The 15,367-nt window shown below is 31.9% G+C and overlaps 1 protein-coding gene across 5 annotated transcripts in view; it reads left to right on the forward strand.

The window, feature by feature from the left end:
• The window catches only part of esr2b (estrogen receptor 2b), a 181,261-nt gene that overhangs the window by 96,429 nt on the left and 69,465 nt on the right, over window positions 1-15,367 (forward strand). For 2 of the 5 annotated variants that reach the window (XM_055005584.1, XM_055005585.1), the window contains exon 1: window positions 13,288-13,439. In XM_055005584.1, the coding sequence (XP_054861559.1) occupies window positions 13,313-13,439 (127 nt within the window). In that variant the 5' untranslated portion in view covers window positions 13,288-13,312. Of the gene's footprint in view, window positions 1-1,769; window positions 1,841-13,286; window positions 13,440-15,367 lie in introns of those variants that run through there. The other 3 variants (XM_055005587.1, XM_055005586.1, XM_055005583.1) reach the window with 3 other exon arrangements.

Consider the following 15,367-nt stretch of genomic DNA (forward strand, 5'->3'; position numbering starts at 1 on the left):
TAGTAAACTCGATGTACCAACAGCTGCTCTGTGGTGAAACTCCTCCAGGACTTTGTTAAATCTGGTCCTGAGTGGAAAAGTGAAAGTGTTGCAGAAGAAAACGTTGCATCAAGTTGGATGTTTAGCAGCTGATAGGAGAAAGGTCTCAGAGAGGGAAGTTACCAAACACAAACCTCCGGGACTGAAGAGTGAAGCCAGCAGGGAGCTGTAGTTCCTCTAACGTCCACTAGGGGCTGAGTTAACTCCCATAGAGCTCCATCCATGATCACATTTCACTGCTTTAAACATCAATCTGCATTTTAGGAAAGGAGAATGTGATCCAGACTGACTCCTCGATGTTCAGAACTTTGTTCCTCTGTAAACTTACTTCTTTAAAACGCAAAAATAGAAAAAACACAAACTATTCTGATGTTCGAGCAGTGTCCCCTACATGTTTCTGGACAATTAACACCAATAAAAATGGATAAAAATATATCAATTAAAAATGTTACCAAAATATGTGAAAAATGTCAAAGAATACTATCAATAAAATGTCTGAAAATAATAAATGCCATTAAAATGGATTTTAAAAATCAGTATAATGTCTAAAAAAAAGTGAAATGTCTGAAAAATGCTTGAAAAATATTAATAAAATGTAAGAAAAAATGAATAAAACACTGGGAAAATATCATTAAAATATTTGAAAACAACCATATAATGTCATAAAAATATTAGTAAAAAGCGATACAAAATATTTTTAAAATCTGAAAAATTACTGTAGAATAACAAAAAAAATCTTCATGAAATGCTGTAAAATATCAATGCAGTGACACAAAAAATGGCAATAAAATACCAGAAAAATAATTAGAAATTATCACGAAATTATTAGTAAAATGCTATAAACAATGTCATTAAAATATTAAAAACGTGAAAAAAAAATGTCGAGTACTATCAATAAAATGTCTGAAAATAACAATGAATGCCAATAAAATGGATTAAAAATACCAATTAGGTGTCAAAAAATGTAAACAAAATGTCAGACTACTTCTAAATATAAATATAGAAAAATATCAGTGAAATATCAGAAAAAGATCCATAAAATCATCTCAAACTATAAACAAAAGGTCAGAAATATGATTAAAAATAAACAATGTAAAAAAAAAAAAAAAATTGACAAATGACACAAAAAATAAAGAAACAGTGAAATGTCTGAATGTTGTTTATGTAATATCTAAAAATGGTAATACGGTGTCTGGAAAATAGAAATAAAACATTGGGGAAAATATCAATAAAAGATTAGAAAAATACATATATATAATGTCATAAAACTATTAGGAAAAGGCTATAAAATATATATATTTTAAATCTGAAAAATTACCATAGAATAGCAAAAAATAACTCAGTAAAATGCTATAAAACTATCAATAAAATGACAGAAAAAAATATTTTTAAAAAATCACAAACTATAAATAAAAGGTCAAAAATATATAATAAATAATACGTTAAATGTAGATAAATTGGTTGAAAAATGAAAAAAACAATAAAATGTCTGAATGCTGCTAATAAAATATTTTAAAATGTTAAAGCGTCTGGAAAATAATGAATAATCTTTGGTCGTCTTTCTAAAACGTCCAGGTTTAAAGTTCGTCTACACGAATTTTCAGAATCATTCTGTTTTTTTTTTTCTTCCAGAAACATCCTCTAAAGTGCAGAATTTCTTTCTTTGTTGGTAAACTTGAGAATTTGGAAGCAAACATGTTGATTAATTTAAATTATTTTATCTTTTTCAGACTAAAATGTGCAGTTTGAATCTGATTCATGACATCTGTGAGGAGACGCTGCTCTCTAGTGGTCAGATCAGGTCAGTACACCTCATCTCTCAGAGTTCCTCTTATTATTTATCACTTTTTCCTGCAGCAGTAACATTATAGGAGCAAACTGAGCTTCAGTATTCAATGTTTTTAACAGAAAACCTGCAGAAAAGTGGCAGAAAATATGATAAATTGGCATTTATTATTTGGCAGCAGAGGCTGAGATAAAAATAATTTTTTTCGCATTTTTTTAAAGCTTTTTTTGCAATTTGGCCTCATGTTTAGTGATGTGCTTTTAAAACACTTGTTAATTAATTAGTAGCAGAGTCTCGTTAAGATGAATTCTGCGACTTTTTATATTTTCTACTGAACATTGTGACTCAGATTTAGTAAATTTATGTTTTCATCACAGTTTATGATTTAAATCAACATTTTTCTTAATTTTTACTCCATAAATCTCAAACCAACTGATAGAAAATTAATTAACAGTAGTAAGTAAAGCACATAATTAAAATGTAAAGTTCATTTACTTAAAAAAAAAAAATTACAATGAATCCTCTTTTCCTCTAAACAAACAAAACTAATTTCAACTCAAAATGCTGTAAATAATGTTCTAAAGTGACCTGAAGTGACGCCATGGATCAGACATGATTTAAATAATTTAAAAAATAATCAATAAATGTCAGATTTTTATTCTGTTTGTGACAGATTCCTATAAATCTCGTGTATTTCTGTGTTTCAATGTTTCATAGAAGACGAGCGTCATTCAGACTCTGAACAAACATCTTCATTTTCCATCTTTAATTTAAGGCGGAACTCAGCCTGATGAAAGTTTGTTTCTCTGCAGCAGCTAAAAAAAGCTTTTTTTCAGCTGCAGCTTTTATTGAAGAGTTTATAAAAAGGAGAAAAGTTCAAACACTAGAAATAAATCCTGTTTGGTTTGATTTAAACGCTGCAGAGGAATTAAAACATAAACAATCTTCTATAATGTGAATTTAAACATAAATAATCTTCTATAATGTGGATTAAAGTTGGATTTGTTGGATGAATAAAATACAACTATTCAGGAGTTTATATGCACTACACCAAGAAAAATAAATAATAAAAGAAAGTTAGAAAAACGTCCTTAAAATGCCAGAACAAAAAATGAGATTCTAGAATAGATGCTGTTATTATATCAACAAATATCAATAAAAAATGAATAAAATGTCTGAAAAATGCCTGAAATATATCAACAAAATTACTGAAAAATAAAAATAGAATGCCTAAATCTTAAGATTGTTGGACTCTAATAATTAAAATATCAGAAAAATATCACTGAACTGTCAGACAAATATATTAAAAAAAAATACATAAATAAATAAAGCTTGAAAACTCTCAAAAAAACTAAAATGCTTCATCATCAAAGCATCTGAAAAATATCAGTAAAACACCAGAACATTAACTATAGATTATCTTAAAAATATTGTTAAAATGCTACGAAAATATAAAGAAAATATCAGAAAATTTCAACAAATTAAAAAAAAAAAAGTTTATCAAATGTGTGCACAATACCAAGAATACTGTCAATAAAAAGTCTGAAAATATGTCTTAAAATGTGAATAAAATAAAATATGTTGGAAAGTTTAAATAAAACAACTGGAAAATATTGTTAACATATTTTAAAATATGCATTATATCATCGTGTCTGAAAAATACTGATAACATCTCCAAAAATGTAATGAAATGAATTTACAGTAGTGATATCAGTGACTATAAATGTGAGTAAATAATCTGTAATTCATCAGAAAGGTGAATTTCAGGCTGACGTTGCTTCAGATCCACTGGTTCCTGGAAAGCAGAGCTCCAGTCGGTACATTCGGTCCTTTTTCCTCTGAACGCTGCAGGAATGAGCTCAGAGCAACAATCACATGGTTTTCTGTCATTTTACTGAGAGAAAGATTCTGTTATTAGACGACGATGATTTTCTGTCTGGAGCCAGAAGAGACGTTATCTTGGTGTCAGTCTGGAGTTAACTCACCCTCCTTCACACTTTACTCCAATTTAACGCCATCATTCTGCTGTCGCTAGAAAATACACTCAACTCTCAGTTTACAGCATTTGTATGAGCAAAAAAATCAGAAGAAAGTTGTTTAAGCAGCAGTTTAAAGTCTGAGCTGCTGGTTCTTAATCACAAACTCTTTTATCTGCATGAAATCAAACACATTAAACTATTAAATTCATTAAACTGAAACATCTTAAACTCTCCTGAGCCTCTTGTTCAGGTCAATAAATAAAAATGAAACAGGTCAGGTGAAGGAGACGATGTTAAAAATGGAACCCTTCAGCAGGTGGCGCCATCGAGCCTCCTGTTCAACTCCAGACAACAGGAGAGTTTTTATCTGAATGTTTCCTCAAAACTTTAAAGATTTAACCAGTGAGGAAGTTAAAATAAGTAAACGAAGTTCTGTTTTACTTGATAATAACTAAAGGAAAAAGAAAAGGTTATAAAAAATACTATAAAATAACAAAAAAATCTTGGTTAAATGCTGTAAAAAAAATCAATTAAATGTCTGAAAATAAAATGTTGAAAAATGTTAATAAAGTGTCTAAAAAATGACTGAAAATATCACAGAATAGCATTAAAATGCTTTAAAAATATGAATAAAATGTAAAAAAAAAAAATTAGGGGAAAACTATGAACAAAATGTTAGAATAAAAACTATTTGATGTCATAAAAATATCAGTAAAAGGCTATAATGTGTTTAAGAAATCTTAGTAAAATGCTATAAAAACATCAATAAGAATATTAACAAAATATGTGAAAAATGTCAAGAGTAATATCAATAAAATATCTGAAAATAATAATAAATTTCGATAAAATGGATAAGCAAATGCTATAAATGTGGCAGGAGCACTAGGAGCTGAGCATCGCTGCACAAAGAGACTAGTCCAACACAAATGGTGGCCAGATTTGATATTTATAGGCACAGGTTTGAAACTTTTTGATCCCAACTTGCATCCAGATTGTACATTTACTGTAAATACATAAACAAACCAATTCTAAATTTCCCCAGTGAGGGTTCAATAAAGTTTATTTCATCTTATTACATGTGTCAAGCTGAACCAGATGTTCCAACAAGCCATTTATAAAAGCTTTAAAAAGCACATAACTCTTACAAAGATGATTTTAAGACTCTTTAAACGTGAGTAAAATTGTTGTTTATAGATTATTTTGTGCGTTTTTGATGTTTAGAAAACATAAAATGAGGAAAAAGAAGACCTAGATCGTCTTAAGACACTTTTAGATGCTGTTGGTTTTTGTTATCTGAGGTTTTATTGACATTTATTGTGTATATTCAGTCCATTTCCTTGACTAAATCTGACCTCAAGCCTCATGCAACCAGTCCTTTGGTCAACCGTTAATAGAGAAATGTTGTAGTTTGTGAAAATGGGTGTCCAAATCTGACTATAAGTTTATCTCATCTTATTAGATGTGTCAAACTGAACCAGATGTTTATAAAAGCTTTAAAAACCACAGAACTCTTCCAAAGATGATTTTAAAACATTTTGAACTTGAGTAAACTTGTTGTTTATAGATTATTTCGTGGGTTTTTGATGTTTAGAAAACATAAAATGCGAAAGAAGAAGACGTAGATCATCTTAGAATCTGTTGGTTTTGGATATCTGACGTGTTATTTGGATGTTTCTTGTAACTACAGTCCTTTTCCTTGACTAAATCTGACCCGGAATCTCGTGCAACAAGTCTTTAGGTCAACCGTTAATAGAGAGATGTTGTAAAAATGGGTTTGACACCATCAGAACTGAACCTTTCTTATGCGCTGATGTACATTTCTTTTTAAATCCAGGACGTGGTGGCGTCCATACTTTGCTCTAATGTGAAACCCGTGAATCACGACGCCTGGTGTCGTCTCGCCGCCGTCTGAGGCAGGAAAAAGAAAAAGAGCGCGACTTTTTCCCCGGCTGAATGTTCTCCTCCTTTGTGATCGCCGCTGTTCCCTGATTTTACTGCAGATTTCAATTTCCATCATCCGGACGCTGAAAGGCTTCTTTTGTACTCCGACAGAACAATGAAGGGAGAGGAAGGGGAGAAAAGATACCTAGCGAGGAAAAAAGGGGTTCAAACCTTTCCGAACGTACTCCTCCTGCCTCCAAACTTACATTAACCTCCTCCTGCTCCATTGTTGGAGATAGAGGAAGAAAAGGTCGCAGCTGAATAGTGTCGTTGCTTTGGAGAAGCCTGTGAGGTGCATTAAAGCGTCTGTCAGCTCCCATTGTAGATCTGGGAAGGAAAAGGAAAGAAGAACCATCTCATAAAAAGGCCTGAAACTCTGCTGCTTCTTCTTCGGTTCGCCAATAAAGCCGCAGTCAAATGAAACTATTAGATCTCATCTGATTCCATCACACGGATATCCAGCCGTCACCTCTCCCCGTAAAGCCCTCGGGATTTTTAAGAGAGCGTTTATTAAAAGTGAGCAAACATTCCTCTCCGGTTTCGGCTCGGCGCTGCAATGAAAGTGTGTTTACTGTGTCGGTCGTGGAATTAATGAGACTAAACGTTTATGTGTGCAGATGAAGCTGATAAGCTGCTCAGGAAATCCTCAAAGTTTAAAGAGTGGAAAAGTTACAGCCCAAAAGTGGGAAAATTAGTGGGTTTTTTTAAGTGTTTCTGAACCACAAGGTGCTCAATTGCTAAAGGTATCCGTACAATTAAACACCGTAGATCAGGGGAGTCAAACCACAATAAATAACCACAACTCCTAATGTTTCCTTTGTTTTAGTGCAAAAAAGGAACACAACGTTTAGTCACGTGTCTGGAACTGAACAATAGTGTTTTACTTAATGATCAAAATGACAAAAATCAGACAAAAAAGACAAAAAACAACAAAGACAAGACAAAATATTACAAAATGAGACACAAAATGACATAATTGAGACAAATGACACGAAACAAAACAGAACAGACAAAAAATGAGACAAAAACATTGCAAAGTGACAAAAATGGACACAAATGAGACAAAAAATGACAAAATAGAGAAACAAAATGACAAAAAAGTAGACAAACAGCACAAGCAAGCCAAAAAAAACAAACACACAACAACAAAAACAATGCTCAAAACAACAAATAAAGCCAAACATTTTTTGTTTTCAGTCACACTTTTCGGGTATTTTCCTCCCATTATCAGTCATTTCTTTTACTGTTTACATTTGCTTTTGCCTTTGCTTTCAGTCACCTCTGATACCTGTTAGTCTTTTTTTTTTATCACTGTTTATATTTGCTTTTAATCGCTGTTTTCAGTAGTTTTCAGTCTCTGCTTATGCTTGACATTATGACACTTTTGTTGGATTCCTTCATTAGGAATCAGCAAAAAAGCAACTTGTGTTTTAAAACAACCTTTTATTGCAGTTTAAATCCATATTTGGACATAAGAAGTGTGAATTCCTGGATGTTTTTTGAAGAACAGAATATAAACTGTGAGATATTGTGAAACATTTGGACCAGCTGTTGGTTTTTTACTGAAATCCTTCATGTCTTTAACATCTCTGATCCAAACATCTGCGTCCCGTCCTATCTGATCTCTGGCATTGTCATTTAATTATTATCCTCCAGGTTACTGTACTTCATGTTACTTCATGTTCTGAAAACTCTCCACCAGAAATTAGCAGTCAGAGGCTGAACAACCTCAGACTGAGTCACATGGAGCCTCTGGACCAGATGAGCTTTCTGTTAAATTAACGTTTATTTGACCAACAGTGCAGATTTTCCTCTTCCCATCTGATAAAATCTACTTCTAGTTTTCATTAAGGAGAGAGAATCCAAGAAAAAGAGCTTTTTTCATTCATGAACTGCTCAGTTTTCAGGTTTGGAGCTGTTTTACATCAACGTTCTTCAGACTAGTGGAACCAAAACATCCAGAATAAACGTTAAAGTGTGTGTTTTGCTGCACTTTTCATTTGTCATTTATATATTTGTACATATATGTAGATATTCAGTTTCTGAAAACTACAAATACAAAAAGTAACCGTCCTAATGTCACTAATAATTTACAAAAAAACAAAAGTGTCTTAATGTTTGGATTCAAAATTAAGATGTGAAAATTCAGATAAATGCATGTTGATTCACAAACTAGTTTAACCCTCCTGCTGTCTGCATTTACAGGCACCAAAAAATATTGTTTCCTTGTCTGAAAAAAATCCAAAAATTCAGCAAAAAAATTCCCCAAATTTCTGAAAATTTACAAAACCTTCAGGAAGAAAATTCCAATAATTCCTTAAAAATTTCACTTAAAATTTTTATTTAAAAAAAAAAAAAAAAATCCCCAAATTTGGCAAGAAAATTCTTGTAAATATTTTCAAAAAATGAGTAAAAATATTCAAAAAAAAATCCTAAAAATATCTAAAGTGATTCCATATATATCAGTAAAACTTCTAATGTTTTCTTAAATCCAGCGAAATTTGCTGGATTTTGGTTGATTTTTATGTGAATGTTCTTAAGAAACATTTTTAACATTTCTTTTTTTCCACCAAAAAATGTTCAAAGATTTCCCAAAAATGTTGAAAATGTGGACATCAGAAGTTTCACTGTGAAAATATATATTTTTTTCCACATTTTCAAACTTTAAAACGGGTCAATTTTGACCCGCAGGACGACACAAGGGTTAAAAGAAACATTCAGCAGGAGTCGGTGGAGACCAAACCAGAGTTTTGATTGTTGTTTTAACCTCTAAGAACTCATCTGTGTTCATTAAAGTTGCATATTTAGAAGGTTTTTTTGCCATTAAAATAATCCTTCCCTGTCTTAAAGATAAAACTTTCGTAGAATTACTGCCACGACAAGTTCTGAGCCCTATTGGATGCATTTTCAACTAATTTTGGCCATGTTTTGTCACTTTAGACACATTTAAATCATTTGGGCAGATTGACATTCATGAAGACTTGTGTTTTCACACTTGTAGCGAGTTTTGAAGTCATTTTAGACAAATTTTCTACTAATTTTGTACAGATTTTTGTCATTCTGGCCAAATTTTAAGTCATTTTAATACAATTTAATTTTGGACTAGTTTTGAGTCCTTCTTGACAATTTTCAAGTCAGTTGGTGCAGATTTGAATGCATAAAAACTCCTGTTCACACTTGGAGCAAGCTTTTGCGTCACTGTTGCAGCCAGCTGCAGAACAGTTGGTGAGTTTTGAGACATTTTAATTTTGCAATAAGCCAACTTGGCCAAATTTTAAGTAATTTCAACAACTTCGTCTTTTTTTAATTAAAAAAAGAATGAATTTGACGTCATTTTGGACAAGTCTCAGTGTACAAAGTCTAAAATTACGAGTAATTTTGACCACGTTTCAAGTCACTTGAAAAACATTTTATTAATTTTGGATGATTTTTGTGTCATTTAGGACAATGTTTCTGGGTTATTTTGGCCGGGTTTGAGTGCATGAAGACTCTCAAAACAAATTTTGGACGATTTGGACCGGTTTCTGTCATTTTTGACAAATTTTACGTCGTGTCTGAGTGCATGAAGACTCTTGTGTTCACTCTCGCAGCAACAGCAGAACATTTGGTGAGTTTTGAGACATTTTCAAGTTAACAGAGGCAGCTGTAGAAAATAAATAAACCTGATGGAGTGAGAGGCAGCTGCTCGTTCTGATTGGTTCACCTAGATAGAGATTGAGCTACTATTGGTTAATTTGGTGTGAGGTAGCAGCTGGGTCAAATTCTGACTCGCTTTTTAAAGTGGAAGGCTCACTAGTGGTTGGTTTGGCAGAAGGAAACGCCTGCAAATCTTAACAGTGAAACCAGAAAACACAATAAAAATGGATTTTTACCATTTTGCACCTTTAAAGAAAAGTAAATATTGGACAGATGTTGGTGACTTGGACACAACTTCCAACAAATTCCAATGTTGTGACGAGAATTTTGTCAATCAACATGTCAGAATTAGCTTAACAAGGTTTGTTGTTGCATTTTTCTGTCCCCATACATCCAACAAATGCAGCTTTAATGCACCACATCGTATTCAAACACTTTGTATTTGAGGAGCATCGAGTCGCTTCAGGGCAGAATCTTTAAACTGGCACTATTAAAGCCGAGTTTCTGCACAAAATGGACTCTGTTGTCTGTGGTCGGACGCCATGTTCCCTTGTTTCTGTTTAAAATCCTTTTCTCCAGCGTGCAGCCTGCAGAGAAAACACCACCGACTCCGTCTCCAGTGGTATTTTGGATATCATTATCCCCTCTTATGCTGCATATTAGGTGACAAACGCTAATTTGTAGCTTCCACGTCGTTTTCGGAGTTCATGTCGCGCAGCAACCGGGATGTCGGTGGAGAAGCTCGTCGACCTCTCGCTCTTCACGTTCTGGCGACTCTCTGAGAGGAACTTCTGCCGTTGAACGTGACAGAAATGTTCCCCTTCAGAGCTTTAACCAGCCACAGAAAATAAGCAAAAAGTCACATTTGTGTCACAGCTGAGAGCAGAAAATTACTGACAATTAGATATTTTGCGTCTGTGTTTCTGCATATTTTGATCAAATGGAATCCTAAAGTGATTATATTGCAGCTGCTGATGTTGTTCATCACCAGCAGCATCCATTAAAGGCACATACTTCACATATTGTACTGTATGTTTATGGTTCTAATACACCCGCTAATATAATTATTATTCTGGGATATTACAGACTTTTCTAAGTTGTAAACAAAAGTTTACATCCAGTTGTAAAGACCACGAATACCATGGCAGTCTTAAGTTCAAGAAAACCTAAAACCATCATCAGAAGGTTGATCTTGGACACAGTTGGATGTTTCAACAAGACAATGAGTCAAAACACACATCAGACGTGGTAAAGAAATGGTTCCATCAGGCTGGGATGAAGGTTCTAGACTGGTCTCCCCAAAGTCCTGACTTAAACCCATTAAGAACCTGAAGAAACAAGTTAAATTTAGTTGAACTGCACCAATTCTGTCTAGAGGAGTCAAAGATAAACCAGAAGATTGTGGATGGAAACCAAAAGAACTGAGATGGAAATGGATGAATTTAACCAAATATTAGAGTTTCTGTATGTTTATTTTTGACCCAGCAGGTTCTTTTCATATTTCTAGAGGACCTTTAATAAATCTATGAAAGAACCAGAATGCAGGATTGGTTTGTGATTCACTGATTCCTTGTGAGAAAATTCAAAGTTACTGGAGTCATTGGAAACTCGAGACTGATGATAAACATTGTCTATACAACTGGATGTAAACTTTTTTTCATGGTTTTTGTGAACTCCAACAATGTGTTCAACCTTCCTAATTAATAAATTGATATAGAGGAGTTTGAGGTTAAATGGAGATTAAAGTGATCAGACATGATGAAAAACAGTTATTATATCAATGCCAAAAACATTTCCATGCAGTGGAAAAACAGTTTATCCACTGCGAGGCTCGAGTTGAGTAAACAACCTCAGTGTCTCCATGGCAACAAGGAGCTATGATGGTGTAGAACAACTAAATGTAGGAATTTAGGTCGACAAACTGTTTAACCCACATTAGAGGATCATTTATTTATCAGAGTTTAATATCTGAGGAACCACTACACTTGTAGTTTGAAGAGCTGGCATAAACACATGTTTATAAGCTGATTGTTCATCAAAATTAGGTTGTTTCAACAAGTATTTCTCTGTTATTTATGAGGATTCTTTATGTTTTATGTACTTAAGTATCATTATATTGAACACAAGTTTTGAAGATGATGATATGAGCTGCATTAGTGAAGAAAAAGCAGAATCAGTGTTCAGTGAAATGTTTTGGTGCTCCGCTGGATCACTGGTTCAATTAAAAACTGGTCACTTTATACGTTCTGTCAGCTTCACTTCTCCGGTTTCATCCTCTGTGTTTGAGGTTTTTGGCTTTAAAGACCAACGTGGGCGAAAAAACGCCAGAAATCCCTCAGAAACAAGCAGAAAATACCACAAGTTAATGTCTTTGTGTGAATAAAGTGAATCTGATGAAGTATCATCATGTTACATTAGTTCTAAGATAGCATAGTTGGAAATCTGATGGCTCTGGCTCTGATAAAATTCAAATTTGGTGTTTTTATAAAATCAACAGGCCTTTTCAAACCTCCTGTTAGGTTTTGCAGTTTAGAGAGTTGCTATTTGTGTCTCCGTGCTGCAGAAGTTTCATGAATCTCTGTTGTTGAGTCTCACTTTCTGCTGCTCAGTCCTGGAGGTGGAAAAGTGACTCTCTGAAGTCATCAAGACATCAAAAGTCAGAGTTCTGGTGAATCAGAGGAACTAACTTCTCCTGCAATGAAAAAGGTTTAGCACGTTTTATCCAATCTTTGATTTTTAGTCAAATATGAAATCACTGGAACATTTTTAAAAAATAATTTAAACCACGTTTAGATGGAAAAAATGTCTGTTTCTTTTGGAGCTCAGACGTGAAATGTTCACAGACGACACACTGCTTTTTGAAAGAAACTAAGAAGGAAATATGACCAAAAAAACTAAAGAAATTTCAATAATTAAAAAATAAAAAATATCAGAAAAATTTATGACATACATTTTAATCCAAAATATAAAAAATATCACAAAAATATAAAGAAAATATTTAGTATAACTATAATAAATAATACATTTAAAGAAAATTATCTTTTTCGAATACAGACAATATTGAAAACAAAAAATGTATTGCAAAATATTAAAAAAATTTAAATATGTGACAATGTAAAAATAAATAAAAAATATAAAAATTAAAATGTATTTTAGAAAAACAAAAAAAATATATATCAAAATGTATTCAAATTAAAAATAAAGAAAATATAATGTGACATTTTTAGAAAACACCAAAAATTAAAACATGTAATGCATCAAAAAATTAAAATAAAAAATGAAGAAAATATCAATATTAATAGTAATAAAAGTTAAAATGTTTTGAAAATTTTATTTTAAATCTATCAAAATATATTAAAATAAAAAAATGAATGAATAAATAAATGCAAAAATAAAGAAAATGTAAAAATTAATTTCAAAAAAGAAATAACATCTAAAAATCAAATATATCAAAAGGTATTAAAATTAAAAATAAAGAAAATGTAGTAGTAATAATAATAATAATGCTAAACATCAAAATATGTTTTAAAAAAGTGCAATATTTAGTCTCATAAAATACAGTACTCAAAGTACAACTACCTCAAAGCTGTACTTAAGCACAGTGTTTTAGTAAATGTACGTTACACAGGAGTGGAGCAGCAGTAAATAGTTAATCCTTTAGAGTCTATTTTTAGTGGTGGATTAATTCACTTTTGGACTCTGTTGATGTTTTCATTGAGGAAGATGTTTGTGGGATTAAAAATCTGAATATTGGAGCTTTATGTTTGAATTTAGAACTCTGTTTCTTCAACATTTCATCCACATCTTTACTATTTTTTACTGTAATCTAAATCTAATGTAAATTAGTTGTTTAAAGTGTCTGAGGTGTAAAATGTGAACTTTTGTCCTGCAGTCTGGGTTTTAAGGGAGTTTCTCATGAAAAGCCGCCACCATGTGGTTCAGTCTGGAGGTCAAGGACCCGAAGCAGCCGATGTGCTGCCAGAGAATTCAGAAAAGCCCTAAATTTCCCAGACGGGGTGGGGGAGGATTTCCACGAGACGGAAGAACCGGAGTTCAAGGTAATTTCTGCTGCTGCTCTTCACTCCCAGTTTCTACTGGAACATCAAATAATTAAACCTTCAGAGTTTGAAACCAATGAAAGCAGCACTTTAGTGGGAATATTATACTTTCTACTTCATCTATCTGACAGAATAATAACAGGCTTTTAAACTAAAAATCATAATAAAAGGTTAAACCCAACATTTCCAAGCACTGGTTTAATCTTGAAACTTTAAGATTTTTGGATAATATTTTGAAATTTTTTGTTTTATATAGATATATTTGATATGTTTACATTTTGTGATAAATTCTTTCTTTTTTAAAAATATTTTTGTTTAATTTTGATAAATATAATATAATAAAAGTAAATTTTTAAATCTTGTTTCTTCTTTTCTTTTATTTGGTATTTATTGATTTTTAGAAATATTTCATATTTTTACCTTTTGTGATACATTCTTAGTTTCTTATATTTTCTGTATTTTTTATCTTATTTTTTGATAAGAGAAAAATGTTTTTATATTTATTTATTATATTTATTGATATTTAAAATATTTTTTTATTTTTGATAAAAATATATTTTAATATATTTTTTATTTATTTTTTTTATTTGATTTTTTTATATTTGATATTTTTTACATTTTGTGATAAATTCTTAGTTTTAAAAAATAGTTTCTGTATTTTTATTTTATTTTTGATAAGAAAAAAGTGATTTTTTATATATTTACATTTTTTTATATTTATTTAACTTTTTTATATTTGACATTTTGACATTTTTTGTTCATTATATTATCTCTTTTTTAAAATTTTATTTTCTCTTTTGATAAAAAATTAGTAAATAAGATAAAAATATTTTTTGTTTTTTTTCTTTTTTTACATTTTGTGATACATTCTTAGTTTTTTTATATTATCTGTATGTTTAACTTTATTTTGTGATTTTTTTCTTATATATTTATTATTATAGTGATTTTTTTTCTGTAAATCCTTTCCCCCTTACACCAGTTTCGGTAAATTTTTTTAAATTTAATTTTTAGAATTTGCACGTTCAGTGAAGATGCCACCGGTTGCTGCTGTGATTTAAATGGATGCAGCTTTGTTGTACTTCATTTCTGTTGAGGGGATTTTGCAGAATAACATGCGTACAGTTGGAACATACTAGATTCGTTATAATAATGTGCTTCAGGTCCTGATTGTTGTTGTCTATATTACACAATAAGCTGTCATCTGTGAGGCTGACTCTTGTTTGTCGTTGTGCAACACACCATGACGTAACAGTACCGAGGTTTGTGGGTCAGAACGGCCAGAAAAACATGCTGGCTGTAAACTGCTGAATTCCTTCACTGTAGTAGAACGTCCTGGAGTTTCTGGCGTATTTACCCTTTTTCCACACCCACAATCTACTCTACCAGACCTCATTCTGGCTTCAACTACAGGCTCAGGAGAGAGTTTAAAATGATTCAGCGATAGTTTGACACCAGGTCAAATAAATATCTTTAGGTTGGGTTTAGTCTACATCCAGGGAGTCAGACTATATTTGTGGAGATACTCAGGTTGTTCATTTTGACTTTACACTTGCGCAGCTGTTATTGGCTGAATTAGTTTATCTTGGAGGTTGTTGGTTGTTGTCATTTCAATTGCAGGCCAATACCCATGGTGTACCCTGGTGTGTCAGACTAATCCTCTATCAATAAAGGTTGTTCATTTTGACCCAACACCTGTGCACCAGTTATAAACTGAATTAGTTTAACTTGGAGGTTGTGTTTTTGGTTGTTTTTTTTTGTTGTTTTTTAAATTGCAGACTTATACCCATCGTCTGCATCTGGTGCGTCAGACTATTCTTCTATAGAAAAAAGTTGTTCATCTTGCATGCACTTGTGCAGAAGTTTTTAACTGGATTACTTTAAATTGATAATCCAAATTGCAAAGTCAGATCCAATTTTGGAATTAAATT

Source organism: Amphiprion ocellaris, chromosome 20 (genome assembly GCF_022539595.1).
Source record: "Amphiprion ocellaris isolate individual 3 ecotype Okinawa chromosome 20, ASM2253959v1, whole genome shotgun sequence".
Lineage (NCBI taxonomy): Eukaryota > Metazoa > Chordata > Actinopteri > Pomacentridae > Amphiprion > Amphiprion ocellaris.